Source organism: Biomphalaria glabrata, chromosome 13 (genome assembly GCF_947242115.1).
Source record: "Biomphalaria glabrata chromosome 13, xgBioGlab47.1, whole genome shotgun sequence".
NCBI classification, from domain to species: domain Eukaryota; kingdom Metazoa; phylum Mollusca; class Gastropoda; family Planorbidae; genus Biomphalaria; species Biomphalaria glabrata.
In genome coordinates this window covers 28423467-28449631 of record NC_074723.1, presented here as the reverse complement: position 1 = coordinate 28449631, position 26165 = coordinate 28423467, and the positions used below count along the sequence as shown (strand labels likewise).

General features: G+C 33.8%; 2 protein-coding genes and 1 long non-coding RNA gene across 8 annotated transcripts; 2 read left to right on the top strand and 1 right to left on the bottom strand.

The window, feature by feature from the left end:
• Window positions 1–1107: 1107 nt before the first annotated feature.
• On the top strand, window positions 1108–16852 carry LOC106069513 (nitrilase and fragile histidine triad fusion protein NitFhit-like). 5 transcript variants are annotated; one of them, XM_013229187.2, is made up of 11 exons: window positions 1108–1243; window positions 7265–7443; window positions 9011–9166; window positions 9427–9636; window positions 9941–10051; window positions 10476–10577; window positions 11184–11358; window positions 11948–12067; window positions 12799–12974; window positions 13362–13430; window positions 13987–16852. In XM_013229187.2, the coding sequence occupies exons 2-11, from the start codon at window positions 7267–7269 to the stop codon at window positions 14134–14136; spliced, it is 1446 nt and encodes a 481-aa protein (XP_013084641.2). In that variant the 5' UTR covers window positions 1108–1243; window positions 7265–7266; the 3' UTR covers window positions 14137–16852. The 5 variants fall into 5 exon arrangements, with proteins under 5 accessions (XP_013084641.2, XP_013084640.2, XP_013084642.2 ...); XM_013229186.2 differs by having other exon boundaries at window positions 1120–1249; XM_013229188.2 differs by having other exon boundaries at window positions 1135–1339.
• On the bottom strand, window positions 2629–6377 carry LOC129922324 (uncharacterized). 2 transcript variants are annotated; one of them, XR_008774300.1, is made up of 5 exons: window positions 6240–6377; window positions 3373–4676; window positions 3190–3254; window positions 2953–3034; window positions 2629–2845 (listed from the first exon to the last, which is right to left on the bottom strand). It is a non-coding gene; the product is annotated as an uncharacterized LOC129922324 (long non-coding RNA). The 2 variants fall into 2 exon arrangements; XR_008774301.1 differs by lacking the exon at window positions 6240–6377 and adding an exon at window positions 5793–5906.
• A 4856-nt stretch (window positions 16853–21708) lies between the features above and the next one.
• LOC129922486 (olfactory receptor 867-like) lies at window positions 21709–24445 on the top strand. The gene is made up of 2 exons (XM_056008849.1): window positions 21709–21864; window positions 23007–24445. The coding sequence occupies exons 1-2, from the start codon at window positions 21862–21864 to the stop codon at window positions 24096–24098; spliced, it is 1095 nt and encodes a 364-aa protein (XP_055864824.1). The 5' UTR covers window positions 21709–21861; the 3' UTR covers window positions 24099–24445.
• The last annotated feature ends 1720 nt before the right edge of the window (window positions 24446–26165 follow it).

Genomic DNA, 26165 nt, shown 5'->3' with positions numbered 1-26165 from the left:
TGGTCATCATCGAACCACGATGGACAAACTATATATATCAAAGGTACAGCCATTACAACCCAAAATTGATGAATGAAGTTTCTTCCATTTTAAAAAGTACACACACTCTAGATGAAAACATGGGTTAAATTAACGTTCGGAAGTTTATATAAAATTTGGTATAATGTTTAAGACATTTTGAGGAAAGATTTTTAAAAAAATCGGCTTTTACAAAAAAAAAAAAAAAACTTTTTTTTTTTCTCTTTGGTGTCATAGTCAATGTCTCCTGTGGGCCTGATTGGTCATGGACCCAAGGCCGTGGGCCCCCTAATTGTCGAGCGCTTGGGTTCGCGCCATGGATGCTACGGTACGCTACTACGAAAGATCCTAATCACCGACGACTAAATAAGCTTACTCAATAGATCTAGGAGAAGCACGATGGTGGTCCAAAGACGCAGCTTTGAAATAAATTACGGATCTTCGGGTCGCTCTCAAGCAAAGATTCATTTCAACAGTATTATTTTAGTGCTTGACAAATTAAAAAGAATAGCGTATCGGAAGCAGACTCAAGAACTATGGTCTTGGCATTCAAAGATGCTTGACTGAGCTATGAAAGCATCTTGACACCATTTGTTTTTCTTCACTTACACAAATGGAATGGGTGTTCTGAGAGTGGAGTTTGTAACAGAAAAAACCAAGATGAAGACACTCAGAAAAGATTACGAAACATAAGGGGACTTTGTGCGGTGGGCAGATACAAAAAAAAAAAAAAAATGATGAAGAGTTGAAACTGGAAATTGAAGTTTGCCTGAAAAAAAAAAAAAGAACGAGGATGAAAAAGCGAATGCCAGGAGAACAGGAAAATCGTGATGTAGATCTAGATAAGATGTAATTCTCGACGCTCAAAAAAGCTGATGAAATTCAGGCTAGGTGAAATGTAGATCTAAATTAAAATTCTAAATCTAATTATGATAGAGGATCTAGAATATAGTAGAATATCTAGATCTGGTCTGTGATCTAGATATAGATATATAGAACTAGAAATAATAATACCGGTGAATCTAAAACTCTGTCCCTCTTTTTTTCTCGCGGCATTTTTTGACCTCTCAAGGGAATTCCCTGTTTTTCATAAACACGCACACAGTTCATGGTGAATTTATATTGTCACTGGTGTTTGTTATTGATGTCAGCGTGACATAAGGTCAAAAGACATAAGCTACAGTCTACAGTGGATTTAATTTGAAAACAACACACAGCTTCACAAGTCTGTGTTCGTGCAATCGCATGTTAACTGTTTTGTGCATCTAGATCTAGATCTATACACTACAAAATAATACAGATTACTATTAGAATAGTAAAAGTAATCTCAAATCTGTCTAGATCTAGACTAATATAAATAATATAATAAATAAGTACTGTATTATGTATTTGTATAGAAATAGACTCTAGATTTAGACTTTAGAGTTAGATCTAGTTTAGACTATTTTAGAGTTTAGTCAGTTTAGACTTAGAGTAGCATAATGATAATCATATGATAAGACATGTCACATTAGTTTACTTTAGACTTTAGGTTAGTAGTTTAGTCGAATACTGTCGTGTCGGACTAGTAGATCTACAGTAAAAGTTAAAGTAGACCTTAGCCTTAAGTATTAATCTAAAAAATCTATTAATACTATTATTATTCAATTATAATTATACTAGTTTCAAGCAGTATTGAGTATTCTAGATATACTAGTAATCTATTATATGCTAGACTCTAGATCTAGATATCTAGTAATTTATTTGATTACTTACTAGACTAAGACTTCTAATCTAGACTAGATCTTAGAATAATCAAATCTAGATTATTCTAGATTATCATTATAATTCTACTTTCTAGGACTAGTCACTATTAGATATTAATCAGTATTATAATATAGATTATATATATATATGAGTGTTTCTCCAGTACTGGTGCCAAAAAGTGTCACATTATGCTAAAAATTAAAGTTGAAGTTTTTGGTTTCATTTCAACTGTATTCACTTCTTCAACCAGTTCACTTTAAGAATTTATCAATAGAAAATGAATTGCAAGATGTAGATTTTGACAGCAGTGTCTATTCAAGGGGTACCCCCTTTTGCGTCACAGGTGCATCACCGGGACACCACTTGATAATTTAACAACGACCAATTGATAAATTCATTGTATTTTAGCATAATATAACTGTCTTTATTGATATTAGTCTTTAGATACTGAAATTTATGCTTTTGCATAGAAAAAGTGGATTTGAGCTCAATTCAAAATTTGGGACACCGTAGCACCTGTGACACTACAAGTTAAAGTTTTTTTAAAAGATATTCTGTGAGAATATAGAAATTATTTTATTTTTGCACTAAAGTGATCCATTAGACTTGTTATTAAGTTCACTATTCTAGTCATAAAGTACCCATTTGTAAAAATGCTGCTTTAATTTCACAAAATGTCGCGGGTGCTTCATGGGACACCATTTTTTAAAATAATGTTTATAAGTTTATATTTTTGTCTTATCTGTGCACAAGTGAATGATCATTATTATTTTTAATTATTGACAAATATATATTTTATATCTTTTGTTAGTTTTAACACACAGAAAAAGGTTTGAAAAAAAAAAGAATGAAAAGAAAACATAAAACTGTACACAAATTTTATTTGACAAATTCAGAAATCAAAACATTCCACTCTCAAACTATTGCCATTGGTATCAACATCACTTCAGTAACAATCATGTCTGCATACACTAACTGTATGTCCTGCACTTCTGGATATATATTTATATATTTCTTTAATTTCTGTGCCTTTTTAAAAAATTATTTCTGCGCTGATCATCCAGGACTTCTATCACAACTCCTGTTAGAAAAAATTACCAGCAATGTTGAAAAGTTAATACTTCAATCTAAAACATACTTTGAACTTGTTTATTGAAATAAAAAGGTACACAGTGCAAAAAATTAAACCTGGATAGAATATTTCCCCATACTTGACAATCACACAGCTATTTACAATGTACTTTTGATGAGTGAAGAAAATTGTTTGGGCCTGAAAAAACAACAACATGAGGCTGAAATACTTAACTTCTAAAATGAGTCTAAAATTATTTAGCAAGGTATATTATTAAAAAACAACTTATACAATACAGGTAACATAAGATTCAATGAAAATGTTTAAAATGTTTATATGTAAAAGCTCTTTACCTTTGAATTTGAGCATATGGGACTGACATCCAAAGAGTCTTCAAGATTTGACTGAGATTGCACTACTGAAGAAAAAGAAACAATTTCATTTAGAAATCAATTACGTAATTTTAAAATGAATAATGTTTTTTTCTCAGATAATTGTAAAGTGCTATTTAAAAATAAATAAATACAAGTACTTACCATTTTGTTTCTGAAGTTTGAACACCTTCCAAGAGCCACATATTTCATCATGCAGGCACTGACTGCCATATATATGAATTTCTGTATGGATAGCAGAAACAGCTTCTATTTCTGTAAGCAATAGTGTTAGGTGTAATACCTCTCACTAGGTCATTAAAAGATCCTTCTTTATTTACTGGTCGCCACTTTGATACCTTTTGCAGTGTACCATCACTCTGAACATACTCATCCGTCATCTTTGACCACATACTATACTCCACTCTGCTAATTCATCTGTGCAATCTTTTAAAGGCTCAATACTTGTTAATTAAATCCACACCACAGTTGCTACATGATCTTTCAATGCACTGCAGCTTATGAAAACAATTGGCATTAGTTCTTGGGCATAGAGTTAAGTCAAGTGATGAAGCTGGATTTATTAATGTCAGCTCTCTGTGTCCTTTTTTGATCAGAAATTTATTAATGCCCTCTATGTAAAGAAAAATCTTCAAACACAACTCACATAAGCAAGACTGCATCTTATGTTAAGTAGCTTTTGCATGAAACGTTTTCCTGTTTGAGCACTAACAGATGATTGAGAGGGATCAGTTCCCTCTACTGTAAAAAATGAATATTGTTTCCAAGGCATTTTGTGCAATGCAATCACGTCATTTTTTTTCTTGCAATTTGTTCTGATTTGCACTTGGACATAAAACTTCTTGACCAAATGTTAGAAATGAGTAGCACAACCTCTGAGTTTGTTGTACTTACTAAGGATACTGCAGAGTACTTGTCTATGAGCACTAGACATCTGACTTTTTTTTTTGCTGGTGGAGTGTAGTTAGGTTTTGATACTTTCTTTAATGTTGTTTAGAAGGATGAGCTTTCTTCTCTCAGGTAGGCGCAGAAAGCGTATGTCATGGACAGCTTTTACTTTTTCTTGGGGAGCATATTTGTGTGAGACCATCAAAAACTGCAGCATATTTCTTGGGTGACCTAGGCAATTTCATCAAAGCCCTTGAAACAGCCATTCTTTTTGCCACTGGAGTCTGGAATCCAGTACCTAGTGATTCACCAACCTCTGCTGAGATGACATTAAGTGGACTATTAGCTTGCTGTTTTCTTTCTTTGCGTTTTCTGTTTATCCAAGCTTTTTCATGTGGGCTTAACTAGGCCCTGTATGCAGCTTTTCTCAACCTTTCCTTTTCTCTCTGCTCTAAAACAGCAACACGTGTTAGAGACTCAGGCTTTGATGCTTGTAAATTTAGAGTCTTTCTTGGCTTGTAGACGCCTTGAAACTCTAACAGATACTCCATTACTGAAATCTGTAATTTATAAAAAATGTATAAGTATCTAAATAAATAGATCTATTATATATAATATAGGCCTACTAATAAATTTCATAAACATATAATATATTATATATTGGTGCATTATTTAAATCTAGTCTAGTAATGCCCATAATTGCTTGATAGGGATAGACTCAATCAATAGTATAGGACTAGTACTGTTAATTATATTAACTTAAGTTATAATCATTCAGTGGTAGACTGAAAGAACTGAATACAATATAATTGAATATACTGTATAAACAATACAATGGAAATTAAGTGCAGGTTAAACCAAACTTTGTTTTAGATACTATCTACATTTTAATATAGAATAGGTCTATAATATAGATCTAGTCTCTAGATATTTTTCTAGATACTGGTCAATTTAAAGAAAAATATATTATTAAATCTAAAATTAGATTCTAAATCTAGTCATAAATGATCTAGTCTAGAGTCACTAGTCTAGATTCATAAAAGATCTAATGATTTCTAATCTAATAATCTAGTTTAGATCTAAATCTAGATATTGAATTAGATCTAGACTGACTAGACTATTCTACTCTACTCTAGGTCTAGATCAAGACTCAAGAGTAAATCTAGCTATAATATAATGAATTACATAATTAGATCTAGATCTAGGTCTAGATCTAGAGTAAATCTAGATAATGAATTACATAATTAGATCTAGATCTAGAGTAAATCTAGATTTAGGTCTAGAGGTCTAATCAGTCTAGATTTCTAGATCTAGAGTTAAGCTCTTTAAAGTTTTAAAGACAAGTGTCCGAGATGCGCCTCAAACGAAAGATCTAATAGTTCTAAATCTTATTTACAGTAATAAGTAAATTTTAATTATTTAATATTTCTTAAACAGTACCGCTTTATTTCTTTTAGATGTAGCTAATATTATCTGACACTGTAAAATCTTTAACAAACTATCACTAAAATCTATTTGGACTTAACAGACGCAAACTAGGACACCATTTGTAAACAAACGGAGTAGTGTCCACTGAAACGCCCCAAACGATGTAAAGTAAAATTACAAAAAATATATAATAAAAGATGTCAAAAAATGTTCATTTAAAATGATTAATTATGAAAATAGTTTATTACATATATTAAAATCATTTAATCTTAATTAAAACTTCCATGAATACAGAAAACGTAACAAATCCTGAACTCGCATTAGACGCTACATGTGACGCCATAATTTATGCATGGAAAACACCAGCACGGGGTCCCAAGGAGCGCCTCAACGCCTAATCCAATTTACTTCTCAAAATAAAAACAAATTAATTATTTTAAATCGCTACACACGTCTACTATTACATCAACATAATTGTTTTAGAAATATAAACTTTTTGTTTAGTAACAGGCTTTAAAATTGATTAACTTTACGATTTAAGACTAAATTGTGTTCAAGACGCTTCACGTGACGTCATGATTGAATGGTTAAATTTAGTAACCTCGTAATAAAAAAAGCACTTCGATTTGGATATTGCAATCAAACTTATTTGTAATAAGCTTAAATTTCAGTAGAATAATGAAATATCTACGTACCTGATGGGTTGTTGATTCACAAAAGATCACAAAAAACAGATTAAATGAGGTTTTTGTGCAAGATTGCCGGCGATTGATCGTGTCGACGCTTGAGGCGCATCAATGGTTAATTGTGGGACACGCTATTGTTTACGTACTCCTGTTAATTACTACGCTAGTATTTCCAGCGGAAACGGCACTTCTTTTGTTCTACACAATACCTGTGATGCTCAAAAGAACTCTCATTCATAAAAAGTAGTGTTGTGGGAAAAATAATCCCATTCTTAACACACGCAGCACAGGCGCTTCATCTGGGACACCTCGACCTATTTTAAGCTCGTTATGCATGTTTAGAAAGCTTTTAACAAAAAAAATACTTTAAAAGAAATCTTTAATGCTTGTTGTAACAGAAATGCAATGTTGAGCGTATTATTTATTTCTTGTTTACAATTCATAGAGGATTGTAATTCCGTATAAAGTGGGACACATCGCGATGCGCCTCAAACGCCTTTTTGTGGCCGTGTTTAATCAATATTTTGATAACCTTGAGAAAAACTAAATAATGACATTGAAATATGAGGATCTTGTTAACATATTCCAACAAAGATGGAAGTTTTATGCCCCTTGGTTTTAGTACGATATTAATTCAATCATACCATGGTGTTCCGTGTTACATCAAAAGCTGCCATTTTGGGTAGTAATTTCACACATTTTTTACAATTTCAATATTTCCCTAGCACCTTATGAGCTCAAAATATCAAAATTTATAGATTAACCATTTCTTAATGCAATGTAATGCAAATTGTCACATTTGAATAACAATCTTATGAAATACGGACTTTTTAGTGAACCAACACCTAGTTGTAACCAGTACTGGAGAAACACTCATATATATATATTATATAGATCACTGAGATCTATATAGCACTAGTGTGCTTGTCTAGATACTGAGTTAGTGAGATAGGTCTAGTAATTCTAGTAAAGTATCATCTCTCTTATTTTTTTGTATATATAGTATAGACTTTTTTTTTGTAATATATATGTAGAAATGTTTGCCAAGATGACATCCTTGAGTAGAGGAAATTCTTCAAACAATTTAAGAAATGCTGACAAAGTTCAGAAAACACTCATAGCAGTTTGTCAAATGAACGCCACTTCCCTGAAGGCAGATAATTTACAAACTATAATAGATCTTGTGGCAACTGCAAGTTCAAGGGGTGCACAGGTAATGTTCTTTTTTTTGTATAGTCTGTGAAAGCAAATCTGTCAGTTATTATAAAAATATAATATGTGTACCACAGTGAATATTAAATTTGCCTTTAAAATCTTTCAGAAGTTTATATCAATCTATCTTTTAGTTTCAAGGATTTCAGCATGGCATTCTAGTGCATTCAACTCCAGTGGATACATGGATATCTGACTTTAGTTAAGGAAAATAATGGCAGTTGCTAATTGTGGTAGCCACAGAATACACTCCATAATCATTAACAGGTTAAACTTACATCTGTCCTAAAGGTTACAAAGAGAACTATACATTTCTGTTTCACTATTATATGCTGGTTTCTACAATGACCCCACACAAAGCCTTGTTTCAATTAAAGCTACTGTCTCTCAGCTATTTAAATATCTGTGCAAGATCTTTAGATAAATTATATATTGTAACTCTAATATTATAGACATATATTTATTTCTGAGTTGCTGCCAGGGCTGATTTAAGTTTGTGGAGTTCCCAGGCAGGATTTTTGTGGAGGCACCTACTATTTTTGTAAGCTTTATTAAAGATCCACTTATGAATGAAAAAACTTGTATCTAAAAGCAGGCTATATTTTAGAAGAAAGAAATATATAGTTCTTGTAAATTTATTCTCACTTTGCTTTTAGAAAAATATTTAATACTGGTATGCATATTTGTTTGAGATTGTGAAGGGTAAGGCCCTTGGTAGATCTGGATCTGTATTTACTAATTCTGAGCATGCTTACTAGCGTACACTCCTTAATCACATTTTTGACAGCTGTAAAAATGCGGGGAAAACAATGTTAAAAAAAACAACTCCAAAATTCGGATATATGTTTTTTATCTCTTTTGAGGAGGCTATGTTGCTGTAGCCCCGCCTGCCTCCCTTAAATCTGGCCCTGGTTACCATTCTGAAGATGACCTGCTTATATTGTGATATTATTCTCAGCATTTGTATTATTTTCAATATTGTAATTTGTTAAATTGTTATAGTATTATTGTTGAGGTGGACAATTGTAGTCAAACTAAATTTTCATTTCTTTGAGCCAATAAAATAATCTTATCTTAATTTTTAGTATTTTAAACTGTTTTATTCTCAAATGGCGTGAGTCTTTCATTGCACAAAAGTATTGAACTGTTCGAGGTGTGGCAAAGTATGTAGGTCATCGCTGGGTTTTCATTTTTATTTAGAAGTCCTGCATTCTCTCTTACCATTATTGTTAAAGACAAATCATAAATTAGTGCATTAAACTGATTTGTAACTCAACGAAGTAACTTCTAGAGAACAATAAAGCTCTAATGAACACATTTTCCCTGGAAGAAAACTCAATGCCTGTGGAGTTGACTATGCAGTACCCATTGTTACTTAGACTACACATAATAATGTAATCTTTGTTTCTTGTCTTTGATGCTATCACAAAAATTGTCCCATAATTAAAACAAATATTTGAACATTTTGTTAAGCCATTGTAGAATGTGAAACATAAATTTTATCAAATATCAACCATGTATCTGTGTGTGTTATATTTATATTTCTGTATTTTTATGAAATCTTTCAGATGGTATTTTTACCTGAAGCTTGTGATTACATAGGAGAAACAAAGAACCAGTCTATTGACTATTCAGAGCCACTTCATGGTAACTTTATCCATCAGTTAAAAAAAGCAGCAATTAGGCACAAAGTTTGGCTGTCAGTAGGAAGCTTTCACCAAAGGGTTAGATACATTCTTACTGTTTGTACTAACAATAGGATATTTCTTTACAAAAACTTATATCTTAAATTTAAATTTTATCATGTTATTTCACAAAAACAATACACCAATATATCACGAAAATAATGCATCAATATAATATTTATAGTTTTGGAATAAAACATTTAACTTTAACAATTTTCATGTTCTGATTAATGTTCTGTTAATAAATATGTTGCCTAGGTCACCTCTTCTATGCTGCTTTTTTTTTTTAATCTTTCCAGGGTCCAGAAAATCAGGACAAGCCGAAGCTAATCAATACACACATTATCATAGACAGTGAGGGTAAGGTTAGGGCAACATACGACAAGGCTCATTTATTTGACCTCGACATTGCTGGCAAGGTTCGTTTGTGTGAGAGTGACTTTGTCATACCAGGTTCCAAAGTCATTCCTCCCGTTAGCACACCTATCGGACGCATTGGTATGGCTACAGTATCCTTTTTATACTATTATAGTGATTGACCTATGTAAATGCAGTTAAATAAACCCCTTTTTGTTTCAATAATTTGCCATTTTGATATTAACTTTTAAAAAATATTTAAATACATGTCTGATATAGAATATAGACTACCAGCAAATATGGAAAACACTTTTCAGCCTAAAATTTCAACCCTCAACTTTGTTCATGTAAAGATAATTTAGGGAAATTGAAAGGAAAACCTACCTGTTTATTCATTTCTTGTCTCAAGTTTGTTAGTATGCTATTCTGAGTTAGTCAATCCTTAATTGCTTCAAGTGTTATGATGTGAGGTTCCCAGAGCTCTCTTTAGCTTTGGCTCACCAAGGTGCACAGATCATCACATATCCATCAGCATTTACTCAGACTACAGGCATGGCCCACTGGGAGGTAAAAAAAAATGCTTGTTTCTAGTTCTCATTTTATTACATGGATTTCTAGACATTTAACAAAAAATTTAGGTAAGTTCATATAATTGTTAACAAATTTAATTTGTTTTTATTATTTTTAAGTAAAAAAAAATTAACATAGTGTAAAAAAAAATGTGGAGCATTTGGAAATAAAAAATTCAGAGGTCTAGGCTTGTGTTATAAATCTCACGGCTGTATTTTGCTTGTTCTAGCTTTTTTTTATATGTTTTCTTGAGTTCCTAGATCCCAAAAAGAGTGAAACCATTGTTGAAACTATAAATGTAAAGTGTACTTAATGTTAAGATGTCAATCAAATTTTTTTCTTTAAAAAAAAATTCAATAAGTACCCACATTGCTAAGTCTTATACTGTCCATTCAACTATTTTTTTCTTTATCTTGTTTAGTGTCTGCTTCGAGCTCGAGCCATAGAGACCCAGTGCTATGTGATAGCTGCTGCTCAGACAGGGAAACACAATGCTAAGAGGTCATCTTATGGTCATGCCATGGTAGATTAATATTAGTACTCTTTTTCAAACTTTTTTATTCTCACAACTGAGAGTTGTTTGGGTTTATGAAAGGGTGCAGTTCAGCAGTTGATATTAAGCAGATAATGTTTTAACTAATACTAATTAATAAATAAACAACTTTAAAAATAGAATGATATGTCTAGTTAAAAAAATAATTCTTTTAATACCATTTGAAACATCTAAAAAAAAAAAGTAATACAGATTTGATTTCTTCTAAAAAAAATAGTCACCATTCTTAAATGAGACAGATGAACTCTTTTTATGGGAAAGTTTATAAAACTTGCTAGTGTCCCAACTTATTAATATACTGAAGCACTTAGCTGTAAAAGACAGTCTGTACTGTGGTAGAAGCTGTTGGGTTAATACTATCAAAATCAAATCATTTATATACAAAAACTTTTTTTTTTTATGTACTTACATTAATACATTTTCTGACTACTTTTTAAACATGAAAATGGTATATCTAAATAGTCAAAGTAACTGAGTTTCTTGTTTTGTATTTGGCAAAAAAAAAATTATTTTTAAAAAATTGCTCATTTTGCATGGTTAAAAATAGTTTTATCATTTTCTGTCATTTTAATTTAGGTTGTAGATCCTTGGGGAGCTATCATAGCTCAGTGCAGTGAAGGTGTTGGTCTGTGTCTAGCTGAAATAGATCTGGATTATGTGGCCAAAGTTAGGAGCGAAATGCCAGTCTGGCAACACAGGAGAACAGATTTGTATGGAAGAGTAATTGCACTGGATTCAGATGCATCAATCAGTAAGTAGAATTTGAATGTTGTTTGTCTTGATTGGAGAGTACTCAATCTCCTTCTTTTTAACTTATTTAATTATTTGTATATTACTTTACTTTGTTAAATGACTTAGTAAGTTTTATCTCTAAATTATCTCCATCCAAAATTTATTTTGAACTGATGATACAACATGCTGGCTATGCTGATGTTCTATATATACACACACACACACTTACATATATATTTCCCTTTTTTTTTTTTTCTCGACCATTTTTTATTAGATTTATTTTTCAAGTCAGTTTTGCTATAAGTATTAAATTTAGGTGTAAATTTTGTATTTACTGGCCTAGAAAATTTTCCAAAATTATTTCTTGGAATAATCCAATAAGATACTCTGTATTTCAGGATTAATTGCTTCTTCCTTAAATTACTTTTCACAAATGTGTACAGTTTTAATCTATAACCTTTTTTAAACTCATAAAACTTTCTGATTGATTCTGACAAAAAAAGTATTTAAAGTACTCTACCTTAAATGGCCTAATTTGTATTTCAGTTTATATTGTGTTATATAAACCCTTGAATGTTTCTAAACGATTTTATACAACATATTTTCAGTACCGCCAGATGACCAACCCATCTATCAGTTTGGACATATCAAGATTCCGTCTAGTCACATTTTCTACAGGACTCGTTTATCTATAGCTTTTGTCAACATTAAGCCAGTCTTACCTGGACGTATCCTTTTTGAATTAATCACTTTGTGTTTTCAATAACACAATGCCCAGGGTATGTTTTTACAAATGAGTCGTTAATTTGTAGCACAACATTGTGTAAATCTATCTGTTAAAACCCTTGTATCTTTTATCATTGAAGTACTACTAAGACCTAGTTTTTAATTTGTATCAAGTAAAATTACTTTTCAAAATGAAATATGCATAAACCTGGTGACAGCTCATCTATTTCTTTAGTGTTTAGGCAAAATTTGTATACTCTGTTTTCTAGTACAAAATCTTTTAAACAAAATTCATTTTTGCGAAAAGGGCATTACTTTAAGTATCAAATGTCCTCTAACATTTAAGATGTACCATTTTTCGGGGGGAGGGGGGGGGGATGTAACCTGTATCTATTTCATGTTGTCCAGATGGGAAAGAGAAATGATGGTGAATGATGCAACTGTGGTTGATAGGCTTAAACTGCTTGACTACCTATCAAGGAAGCTTAAGTTCAAAACCCCACTCTAGCTGAGTTTTGTTTGCTGAGATCCTATAGGCAGCACGGAAACCTTCTCCCAGATGATATAAGTGAAATCTATTGATTTTAAACAACGCCTCAGAGAGTGGTGTGAAAACAAAGCCTTGGAGAGGGGTGTGAAAACAAAGCCTCAGAGAGTGGTGTAAAAACAAGGCCTCAGAGAGTAGTGTGAGAGCAAAGTGTAGTGGGAATGTTTTTTTTCCTTATAGTAGTAGATGCCCTGATTGCCCCTCTCCGTGTTGCTGTCAACCTAGCAGATTTGAACCCTGCAGAAGTGACAGATTTGTTTTTGACTGTCCAGCATGTGACCGAGGTACTAAAGAAACACTTTAAGGCCACATCCTCCACCATGGCTATACAGGATGGCTTGGAAGCTGGCCAGACTGTGCAGGTAAACATTTACAGACATTTATGAGCATTTTAGTTTGCATTTTAAAACAAAAGTGTTCCTGGTTACATGGAACCATTCGCAGGTTTTGAAGTTCAAAAATTAATTTAAACAATCTGTCATTTTTTTTAGTGCACTTAAATATAAATATCCATTTAAAATAAACATCTTATAGTTAGTCTTAATGGTTCTGTGTTGAATTATTCTACAAATGTAAATGTCACATGTAAATTATGAGTGAGTCTGGTGTGAATGTACACTTTGGTTTCTTATAGTTATAATGTTTTTTGTTTGGTGTAATGCACAAATTGTAAGACAAATTTCCTTATGGATAATAAAGATTATTATTATTATTAAATATTTCAAATCCTTTGACACATCTGTCCTCAGCATGTCCATGTTCACATACTGCCAAGGAAATTTGGGGATTTCTCAGACAATGATGACATTTATGATCATGTAAGTGTAATAATATTTGATAACAAACAAACCATATTTCAAACCTTAGGTAATTTTGTTAATATTACATGTTCAGGACAACAAAAATATCACAATCATACTTTTTTTCCCATGTCTAGGTATTTTTTTTTTTTTGGACTCAAAAACAATTAAAGGAGTTTTGATTTGAAAATGTTTATTAATGTGCATTTAAATTAGTTTGATTCCTTTTTTTTTTTATTTGCTAAATATTTTTTTTTTTTGCAATACACTGGAGTTTCTGTTTTAATAATAATAATAATCTTTATTATCCATAAGGAAATTTGTCTTAAAATTTGTGAATTACACAAAACAAAACATTATAACCATAGAAAATAGAATGTACATTCACACCAGATTCACTCAAAAGTTACATGTGAAATATAGTGGAATTGTATTTATTGATCTGATTTCCAGAGGAACAACTTGAACATATTTTTCACACATTTTTGCAACATATTATGATGAAAGCTACCATCTCTAAATAGAAATCTTTCTCAACTTTGGTTAAGCATCAATACATTTTCCCTTCCCACAGCTCCAGAACCATGATAAAGGCTGGACAGAGCACACAAAGTTGCGGTCAGCAGAAGAAATGGCAGAAGAAGCTCGGCAACTGCGAGTTCACTTCTACACCAAACCTGCAGACCCAGAAGAGCAGTCGGCAGGCTCTTCAGATGAGTCATAATGCTTGTATTACATTGGGACATTTTCCAGGTTACTTGGGATCAAGCAATACATTATTTAATTATTTCTAGTATCACATTTCAACACAAGATCCTTGTGTGGTATCAGAAACATACAAATTATTTCTTGTATCACATGTTCCTGGATATGCCATGGGATCAAAAATACATTTAATTATTGTTTGTATCACATGTTCATGGATTTCAGGCAGGGGTGGACTGGCTATATGAGCATTTGGGCAAATGCCCAGTGGGTTGGTATCCAAATGGGCTGCTAAGGGCCACCTAGAGTATCTCATGAATACCACTATTAAATTGTTATAGGTTTTATAATATTCTCTTATATAAAAAAGACCCTCTGAGTGTCGTGTTTAAACAAATCTTTTACAGACTTTACGGTTTTACAATACTAATTAAATCTAACACATTTTCCGCAATTATGTAATAGAATACAACCGTAGACAGTGTTACTATTAGGCTTCATCCTTTTAGGGCCTACACACTTAGCGATTTAAAAACAACTTAAGGCCTATATTTCTTATAAAGATATAGAGCATGTGTACAATTATCGATACATTATAAAACTTAATGATTTTGAGGACAGGTATGCCTAGAAATGGATGCCTGTCATATGAAAGAAATTAATGGGCTAAATGGTATAAAAATGCTCGGGCCGATATTGACACCCAGTCTGCCCCTGATACCAGGGATTAAATGTTACAACCTTTAAATATTCTTGTATCTCATTTTGCAATAATATGATTTTAAATAAATACCCAGATGGAGGCCTTTTTTTTTTAAAATTGCAATTTCTTTATTTTTAAAATCTGAATGTTACATCTACCCATATTCATGTATATTTGACAATTTTTAGCAAATTTTTATTATTATTTAAACAATCGGCTCTCAAACCAAGTATTTTAAACCTTTTAAAATCCCAAATAGTCAGGGGGCTGGCAGAATGGGAGAGAGCATTAATAGCACTATATTTGAGTTGCAGATTCTAAAGATTGTCTGTTTTCTAATAGGTGCATGTCGTTGTGTTGTATATAATATCCCTTGTTACACATTAGCCTACAGACAGAAGTGTCAGTAGGACACATGGAACTGTTTCAAGGATTATTGTTACCATTTCTAAGATGAGCTATGCATCAATCTGTCTTAGAACCATTCCAATAATCTGCACCTATTTACAACTCCCACATTAGATACAACCCATATATTTTCAAATGTATCACATTTTGAACATGGAGATATAACAGTTCTAGAATTTTCTCAATTTAGTCATTGTAAAGGTTTTGTTTTGAATTGTTTATATAACATGCAAATGTTTTTTTTAATTCAATTATAACACGTTATCTCTTGCCTTGTCACGTAAGATCATTGTTTGTTACTCTTGTTATGTGTTTGTTACTCTTGTTATATGTTTGTTACTCTTGTTATGTGTTTGTTACTTTTGTTATGTGTTTGTTGCTCTTGTTATATGTTTGTTCTGACAGCTCAAAAGTTGCTAATTTATTGGCTTGTCATTGTTTATTTTTGATATGATGCTCATTATACTCAGGGATATTAAGAGTTGTCTGCCTTTTTTACACAATACATTTCACTGCCAAGCAAACCATTCTGAACTTTACATTAGTAGACATGTTAGTAATTACATTCCTGTATATTGATTTTATTGATGACCTGCCCTTGTGTCAGTCATTACATTCAATCTATAATTTTTTAACATGGCGTGTTTAGGTCTGTCCTACTGTGTTTAGGGTCTGTCCTACACATTAGTATGACCATAACTTTTAAGCACGCAAGAATCAGGAAAGTGTGCTGTGCTAGTCTCATAACAGTTAAGCATAGCCATATAATAATAGTCAATCACTCTGGGTTTGTTGAGTTTATTAAAAGTATTTCTTGCTAATCAACAATAACGTCAGTATTAGTTTTATCAATTCTAGAATATATGCATTATCAAAGCTAGACAATAGAGCAGTGAGACTCACAAATCAATAACTATAGGCCTAAAGACAGTTGAATTCAGGACAAACATTAATTAGTATTAATAAAAAAAAACACTGAGCCAAAGCCTTAAAAATAAAAAAATATGATGTAATAAAATACTAAAAAAGACAAAGTTAAAGGAATATTTCTTATTCAATATTCTAGGACAAATTAATAAACAGCAATTACTTTTCCTCTTGCTATTAGAACCAGAAAAATGACATTGTTGAGTTTGTTTCTAATGAACATGAGTGACTAGGTTCTGTTGTATAATTCTGTATATGGGGGGGGGGTAATTTTCTTTGTTGTAGGAATGTCTGTAATGTACAAGATAAAAGGAATCTGCTGTGTTTGGTTGAAGTGAAGTGAAGCTTGCACAATCTCTGAACTAGTCTGGTTGATCTATGTAATGAAAGACCTGCATCCGTTTAAGTTGTTGTATAGGCCTAATTGTGTTCCAAATATGAGCTGTACGGATTGCCACAAGGATTCATCACTAGTGTTTGTATGCCATTAGCCATAAACAATTTTCTTGTGAATTCATTAGATTGTCTGTGCATGTCTTGTAAACTGAACGGATCATGCCCTAGTTTGGTGATACAAATATTGATGTAAACTTGAAACATAATGTAATGGCCAGGTTTTTTTTTCTTCTTCAATATATGGAATATGTAGCAGATGTATTACGTTTTGATGGCAAACATTAAAGTTGTCAAAAGTTTATTCGTGTGTTGTTTTTTTTCACTTGTCAATTTCAAGTCTTTCCACATTTTGAAACAAATTTGAGTTTAAACCAAATATTTCAATCCTCTAGTGAGTTTAATCTAAAATATAAGCTTCCATAGTGTTGTCAGCATGGTAGGATATAGCTCTAGGCAACTAATCTAATTTCTCATGTTGGCGTATATATAGTTCAAATGACGCATATTTGAATACAAGCTTGAAATCATTCTTTACGACATTATAGACTCCCTTTTTACTCCCAAATATCTACAGGCTTTCAATATCAGTAGAACACTAGAAATGCGCACTGGCACTTATAAATGACTAGTGTAACATTCTTCAAAGGAGTTCCAAATGCCGAATGATTGCCTGATTGTCTCGCGTCTTTCAACAGTTAACCCCAGAGCTATATTGTAGCAGCTTCGACTATGAACGAAGTGCCTTCCCCCATCTTTTTTTTATTCAGGCATCGGGCAATATCGACCAATTAATGATGCTGCCATAAGGAAGGGTATCTTATGTAATCTTAATTTAATATCTTTAGCTGGTAATACTATTAAATAGCTTACACTTTAGGAAAGGGAAGATACGACTTGGCAGAGTAAATGGATAGGCCTTCAATGAAAATCCGAATAGTAACTCTAGCTATGCCTCTCTATAGATAGGACTAAATAGACATTATAGATAAGCGTGTTTTTTTTTTTTTAATTTTAAAGTAGATATCTAGTCTTGGACGCTGACTGCAGAGCTAGAGAGGACGGAGCATCCTAACAATGGAATTGAGATGCTACAGAAGGATCCTATGTACATTTAAAGACCGCATCACAAACCAAGAGATTAGAGAGACAGGGTTACTGCAGCGATTGGAATCCACGATGAACTGCTAACTATCGTAAAAAAAAAACAACCAACGCAAGCTAAAAATCTATGGCCATATTATAAGGTCTTCGGGACTCGTAAAAACCTTCCTTCAGGGAACAGTACCATGAAAAAGAAGAAGAGGCAGACAGAGAAAGCGATGGGAAGCCAACATTATAGAATGGACGGGCCTGCCATTGAAAGAAATTCTAAGGCAAAAGACAGAGAGGAATGGAGTAAGACGGTCGACAAATCTTGCATGGTGCCCCAAACGGTTCAGTAGACTTAGAGCTAGGTAAAGATTTTTTTAAAAAAGGTAAAATCTAGTTGGCTACCCCTTACATTTATTTTTTTTTAAATAACTCACAAACGCAAAAAACTTAGGCCTATAATGTTTAAAAAAAAATGGATAGTAGAACTAGATCAATAAATATCTTTTTTTTTTCTTTTTGCCACTACAATGGTCACGCGTGAAAGTTTGTTTTGAAGTCTCGCATGGTCGACCTTTTTACACTACACAACGATACATAGATCATGTGATCCAACCGGTGGAGTGTGTCGGTTATTAGCCAGTCTGGCTAAAACGTCATAAACAGCTAATACATGGACTTGGTAATCGTCTTCTGCATGGTGTCATTGACCGATATCCTTTAAGGTGGAACTGCAGAAGTGACAACAAAAGAAGAAAAACTACTTACGATGATATCAAGTGTTTTTTTTTGTTTACATTTTGAATGATCAGTTGTATGTCCAGTCAGGGATGTTCAAACAAATCCTTTAACTCAGAGCTCAACATAATACTTTTTTTTTCTGGACCTAATGCTAAAGTTGATCTCACGTATCGCAGGGAGGACAAAAAGTGAGACTGTCCAGCTTACAAAAATAAAGTTCCCCTATCAGACCTTGCGATCTACAGGGCAGAGGAGGTCATCTGTTTTTATGGCCAACGGTTAACAAGGGTGTCATGGGGGCAACACAACGACAAACTACCTTTATTTAAAAAAAAAAAACAACTTAAATCAACTCACTCTGCCTGTCTGGTAAAAAGTTGAAATTTTGCACAATTATTTCTTTTACCTGACAACACACGAATCAATATTTAAAAAAATAACCAATTTGTTAATTAAACTACCGATAATTAATTATTTTGTTTGTTATCTCGAAAAAGGGAAAGAAATAGTACTGGACTTAAGTGTTGGTATAAGCTGAATTATTCCTCTTTATAGTTCGCCGCTGTCAAGTAAGTTTGAATCACACTATAGATAATTATACAATATTCTATTTTTCATAAGTACCTTACTAGCAAAATGTGTTGGATTGAGGAGGAGTGAGCCATAAGTTCGAATTCAGGTCGCCCCCCCCCTTTTTTTTTATAAATGCTTTTAAAACGCGATTACTTTGAATATCCCTTTCTCTCTCCCCCCCCCCACCCCAAACCAACTGGTCCTGATAATTGATATAATCATTGCGTATTGAGAAAACTAAAAGCATGAAATATTGCTAAACAAAAACAATTGGTAAAAATATTTCTAATCGCAGGCTACATATTCAACATTGTTGGCCTAGATCTATTAGAAATTTAAATACATGACTGATCCAAACTATTTGATACAATAGTACACTTCACTTTGTATGGGTTTTTAAAAAAGTATTTCTGTTCCCAGCTAATGTCAGGTTCATTTAAAAATCATAAATTCAAAATCCAAAGTCTTAATCGACATTCGAACCCGATACCGCTTGGTTCAGAAGCCAACGCTTCACCACTCAGCCACCAGATCCTCCAGCAAGATCAGTTTTTCTCAGAAGATACATCATATCTAAATGTTATGCAAGAGTTTACGACGTAAGCCTATGCTGGCGTGAATTATGAACTTTTGTGAAAGGTCGCTTTATCTGCGTAGTATAGGATACTGTAACTTATTTGTACAGTCTATGGTTTGCTGATGGGTTTTGTCATAGTCATTGTAAGCTTAGTTTCAAAACTTATTTTTAATTAAGATCTGTTTTCGTATGATGTAGCAGATCTAGGTATATCCAGGTGTTTAGCCCTAACTAGATCTAGATTGGAACTATTATTGTGTAGTTTTTATTTCATAAATCAATCTCTTCGTTGACTTTAGCCAACCATTTTATTCTTTGATTAGTAATATATTTTAAAATATTTATTACAGAAACCAAACTCGTGATATTATTCAATGTTCATTCCATGCTCTTCTCATTTCACAAGTGTTTTATTCTGACTCTTCATTCATAGCTGGTCTAAAAGTGGACAGACCCGGTTTCTGGGCTTTTCTTTTCTCAGATGCGATAGAAGCGGTCATTCTAGTATCTTAGTGTAGAGTGTAGGTATTACTAAAGTATCTTGCTCAATGTCTCTGAGTTTCCAGACGTAAGGAAAGAGGAAGACATATCTTTTTTTGAGGTCGCGTTCTTCGCCCAGTAGACCTAAATTAGGAAGATGTTTCACTTTGTGATTTTCCCTCATGGGCATATTACCCAGAAGCCAAACTCAACCCTCCATATCTTCTGGTTAAAAAATATAGCCTAAGCTCGCTCCTAAACTGAGGTAGTGTCCTGTGTACAGTAACCAAAGAAACGAGGTATTGATGTGAACGGTGTGACGTTACTTGACCAGTCATGCAGGTTGAAATCATTTGCAGGACAGAAAAATAATTTGTTAGCATCTTCTGCATGAATAATGGTAGGCCTATTCATAATATTAAAAGCTTCTCAGATCTGTGAATTTCTTTGTTGTTTTTAACGCGAATAAAATACTTTTACAGCCTATGACTTACATGTTCCTTCAATTCCATTGTAAACCTAGTTTTAAAGTTTTTGTGTAACTTAAAGTCTGACTCTGCAAGCATATAGTTTAAGTTCTTGTGCAACTGTAAGTCTGACTCTGCAAAGCATATAGTTTAAGTTCTTGTGCAACTTGAAGTCTGACTCATGCATGCACAGAACATTTAGCTTGGCAGTTGTGGTGATGAAAAATGGTCGAGCTGTTTACACAAACACTTTCTAACACATGGCTGCCTGGTCATTTGGTTTGCACTTCCAACCGCCCTCAAGATGGTCCAGAGTTCGAACTCCTGCAGGAATTTTGGACCTCGGACGTTCTCCAGTTTTGAAGAAGTTAAAAATATTTTTTTTTACTGCGTACCAGACTTGGTTCAAGCCAGGGTTCAAGCCAGGGTTCAAGCTAAGTTCTCGGATGTAATCCAGTGCTCGTTCCTGTTCATATAGTCGATAGAACAAAAATAGGCTAACACTTTTTGTGTGTGCTTTTATGCACCTTTTTTTTTTATATTGAAGAATGATATCGTGGGCTCTATCTATTGCTATATTTCATTGGCGTATTATTATTATGAGAAATAACGCCTTGCATCAAACACACTACTCAAATTATCTAAGAGAAAAAAATATTTGGCTTAATATAGATCCATTTGTTTTATGTATTTGATAAACCCTTCATCACGGTTTCTCTGAATGTTATTGTGCGCCTACCTAGGCCTATGCGAAGCATCCATGATCAATAATAAACTCATAATTAAAAGAAATAAAAGACTTGCATTGTTGATTTTTCATCAAGACTACAAATTACAAACATTGCCAGTTAGAAAATCGTTAATTAGGCTTTGAAAGATTTTCTATAATAAAGACCACAGACTGTTATCTATATAAACAAATGTAGCTGACACTATAATTATAGAGCTAGTAATAAGTTATATTCTGTCATTCTGTTATTATTTTCTGTCTTCCAGTGTGTATTTATAATCGATGGACATAATGAAGTATCCGTTACAAGTTTTTTGGATACAAAAATATTCACGTCAACTAGAAAAACACTAATTTTACATGGTAGGCCTAATTGAAATGTAAACTTTATTTGAGTTTAGAATGAAAATTGCAAGAAAATGTTTGCCGCCCTTGTGTTAAAGACACGTAACATTCATTAACCATTACATCCACTTAAGTTAACTACTAGTTAGCTACTATTTCAATAGACAAGACGATCATGAAACGGTAAACGAGACGGCAAGATAGTTGTTAAATTTTGTTTATTAAATCATGGGATGCGCCTACAGTCTACCGAGACAGACTCGATGCCTCTGTGTTAAGTTGTATTTAATAACTAAACATTTAAAGACATGGTAAGATTTTCACAAAAACAAAATGTGAGCTTTGTAATTATAAAGGATATTTAAAGACAGGTTGCAAGTAAAAGTAGTTTTGGTACAGTGGCCTATACAGTAGGCTTACAATCAGCAGATGTGTGGTAAAATGACAGGGAAAAGGGAACAGTGAGATGTAGCACATAATTGAACATTGTTACTGCTTGCTACTTAGCAATTGTAATATCATCGAAGATTAGGACTAAAGAAGAGTGCAGTATTTCACGTTGCTACGCAGATCTAAATGTAAATTGCATATTTTACCACATCCGATGCAGACAAAGCCATTGTCTACCGGGGTCGATTTCATTTCTACTCTCGTTATTTTCGCGTATAGCTCTACTTCTAGTCTCAAGTGCGTTTTTCGCGGCCACTGTAAGAGTTCTCCAGTTGTCTCTATCGTAATTCGTGCTAGATGTTCTCTACGCCAGTGACGCCTGAGCTTGTCTTTAAATCGTTTACGGGGGCGGCCGCTTCTGTTAAGCATTTCAGATCTTTCAGATCCCGCTTCCATTTAGCAGACGGCGTAACGAGGACGTGATGTGACCAAAACAACGCCCAATACTTTTTACTTGCCCAACTAATGCCAACAGAGGCGTAGTGAGCAAAACGTTCTTCCGGGGCAAGGCATTTTATTAGCGCCCCCCCCCCCCCCATTTTCCATGAACATCACATAGAAATATGGGGGCGTGAAGCGCCGCCCCCCCCTGAAGGTGGCGCACGGAGCATCATGCCCACCTTGCAGCCCTTTAACTACGCCTCTGAGTGCCATTTACCTACAAGAGGTTGGTGGACACTGATTCTTCAGTGAGATTCGAACTCCTGGCCAGTTGCGTCGACAGGAGGTACAATTGGTGCTGACCACATTCCTCAAGCTTCTGAGTGTTTATACTTGTAATAATAATAATAATAATAATACTAAATTGGTTAGGGTTGATTGGGGTAAGCGGGACACTATTAGCTTATCACACCGAATGACACGAGCCAGCGAAGCCTCTGTCCGTGATCCTCTCGGATATGAAGCTTATCACTTTACTAAACGTATGTAATCAAATTTTAGCCTTAGTTTGTGAAAATTGTTTGCTAAATTGTTACTTTAAAGCTCTATCAGTCTTTTTCAGTTGACTGACTTTACGCCAGGATCTATGACCACAACAAAAACAAGCATTGTATATACTATGGGAAGGATGTCTGAAATCAACATGACGGCAACAAAATTTAAAGACTGGACCTTGACCAATGAAAGTAGTGAGAATATAGTCACGTGGGATTCAAGAGTTGCATTTCATTGGTATCTTAGCGTCATCGTTAATCCAATCATAGGCTTGCTTGGAATTGTGGGTAATTCTATTAACCTTTATGTCTTGAAAAGAAACGGTTTGCATAAGCCGTCGAACGTACTTCTCTACGGACTGGCCATCGCAGACATTTGTACAGTGGCCACAGCTGTTGATGTAGTTGGTATACTGTCACAGTTTCCCATGAAGCCTGGCATTTCTTGGGGAGTTTTGGAATTCGATTGTCAGCACACTCAGTTAGCCAGCTTTTATTTAAATTTCATGAGAGTTATGCACTTTTTTGGAATATTTGGCGCCAACGTAAGCCCCTGCATATGTGTACTTGTCACGCTAGAGCGCATCGTTGCCGTCTTTCTGCCATTGAAATTCGCATCAATAGTTCGTCCGAAACGAGCTTGGGCTTTACTTCTTTCGGTGTCCATTTTGTGGCTGGCTTTTACAATCATGATCATTTCTGAATTTCGGCTGCACTATGAATATCTGCCCGACTACAATGTCTGCTTTTGCTACTACAGAATCATTCTGAGCGAAACTGAAGTCGAAGTGGATGTGGTTGCGACGTGGCTAGCGTTTTACGTTTCTCTTGGGATTATCATCTCAGGATCTTCGCTCATATACGTAAAGCTGAAACTCATTGGCATAAAAAGGCAAAAATTGACGTCATCAATATCTGCGCATTCCAGCCGAACGACCATTACTCTATTAACAGTCTGCCTCGTTTTCAGCGTGACACAGATCATCCGTTTTCCATACGCCATGTTTACATTACCATTCGAGAGCAGTACATCAAAAGCAATGTATTCCATGTTTTTAGAGACTACGTCTTATCTAAGCAGTGCGGCAAACTTTATCATTTATGTCATAATGAATAAGAAGTTTAGAATAATTTTGAAAAGTTTGTGTTTGTCGAATTAAATTAGGTAAAGGAAAAGTGACATATAGAAAGCTCAACACAAAAAGTATTATAATTATACTATCATGGACCTAGCATTTCAGAGTTTTGTTCTTTCATAAGTCAATATAACTAATATTGTATCAATTTTATTCTCAGCCTCCTTGGTTAACCCTAGTTTATGATTATCCTGTTTTACAAACTAGATTTACTTCAAGTCGTTCAAGTATGTGTTTTTTTTTCTTTTTCATTATCATCTGAGCACGTGGGAAGGTGAAGAAACGTAGGCCTATATACGGTGGAATATGAGACTCCAGTTGTGAAAATCTCACAAAGGACATATAACATTTAAAAAAAAGGTACATATAGAAGGCCTAGATATAATAACCTAAAACCAGCAGCGTCGTAGGGTCGGTATCATCTGGGGGGGGGGGGGTTAACTCACAAAGTCATCCCACACACCCGACATTATATTTTTTTTTATATAAAATCTGTCTTTACTTTGGTTTTACTTTTTGTTAAACAGTAGTACAAGTAGGTGAGAATTACTTTTTGTTAAACAGTAGTACAATAAAGGTAAGAAATTACTTTTGTTAAACCGTTATACAAGTAGGTGAGAATTACTTTTGTTAAACCGTTATATATGTAGGTGAGAATTACTTTTGTTAAACCGTTATACATGTAGGTGAGAATTACTTTTGTTAAACCGTAATACAAGTAGGAAAGAATTACTTTTGTTAAACCGTAATACAATTAGGAAAAAATTACTTTTGTTAAACCGTAATACAAGTAGGAGAGAATCCCTTTTGTTATACAGTAATTCAAGTAGGAGAGAATTCCTTTTGTTATACAGTAGTAGGCCTACAAGTAGGAGAGAATTCCTTTTGTTATACAGTAGTAGGCCTACAAGTAGGAGAGAATTCCTTTTGTTATACAGTAGTAGGCCTACAAGTAGGAGAGAATTCCTTTTGTTATACAGTAGTAGGCCTACAAGTAGGAGAGAATTCCTTTTGTTATACAGTAGTAGGCCTACAAGTAGGAGAGAATTCCTTTTGTTATACAGTAGTAGGCCTACAAGTAGGAGAGAATTCCTTTTGTTATACAGTAGTAGGCCTACAAGTAGGAGAGAATTCCTTTTGTTATACAGTAGTAGGCCTACAAGTAGGAGAGAATTCCTTTTGTTATACAGTAGTAGGCCTACAAGTAGGAGAGAATTCCTTTTGTTATACAGTAGTAGGCCTACAAGTAGGAGAGAATTCCTTTTGTTATACAGTAGTAGGCCTACAAGTAGGAGAGAATTCCTTTTGTTATACAGTAGTAGGCCTACAAGTAGGAGAGAATTCCTTTTGTTATACAGTAGTAGGCCTACAAGTAGGAGAGAATTCCTTTTGTTATACAGTAGTAGGCCTACAAGTAGGAGAGAATTCCTTTTGTTATACAGTAGTAGGCCTACAAGTAGGAGAGAATTCCTTTTGTTATACAGTAGTAGGCCTACAAGTAGGAGAGAATTCCTTTTGTTATACAGTAGTAGGCCTACAAGTAGGAGAGAATTCCTTTTGTTATACAGTAGTAGGCCTACAAGTAGGAGAGAATTCCTTTTGTTATACAGTAGTAGGCCTACAAGTAGGAGAGAATTCCTTTTGTTATACAGTAGTAGGCCTACAAGTAGGAGAGAATTCCTTTTGTTATACAGTAGTAGGCCTACAAGTAGGAGAGAATTCCTTTTGTTATACAGTAGTAGGCCTACAAGTAGGAGAGAATTCCTTTTGTTATACAGTAGTAGGCCTACAAGTAGGAGAGAATTCCTTTTGTTATACAGTAGTAGGCCTACAAGTAGGAGAGAATTCCTTTTGTTATACAGTAGTAGGCCTACAAGTAGGAGAGAATTCCTTTTGTTATACAGTAGTAGGCCTACAAGTAGGAGAGAATTCCTTTTGTTATACAGTAGTACAAGTACGACTTAAAACAGTTCTTTTTTTGCGACATGCTGGTTTGATCTTAGAACAGACTTCTCAATATCACAACTTGGCTCACGCTTGTATAGACACAATAGACACACACCTCTAGATTGGTCATCAGTTGGTCAGTAG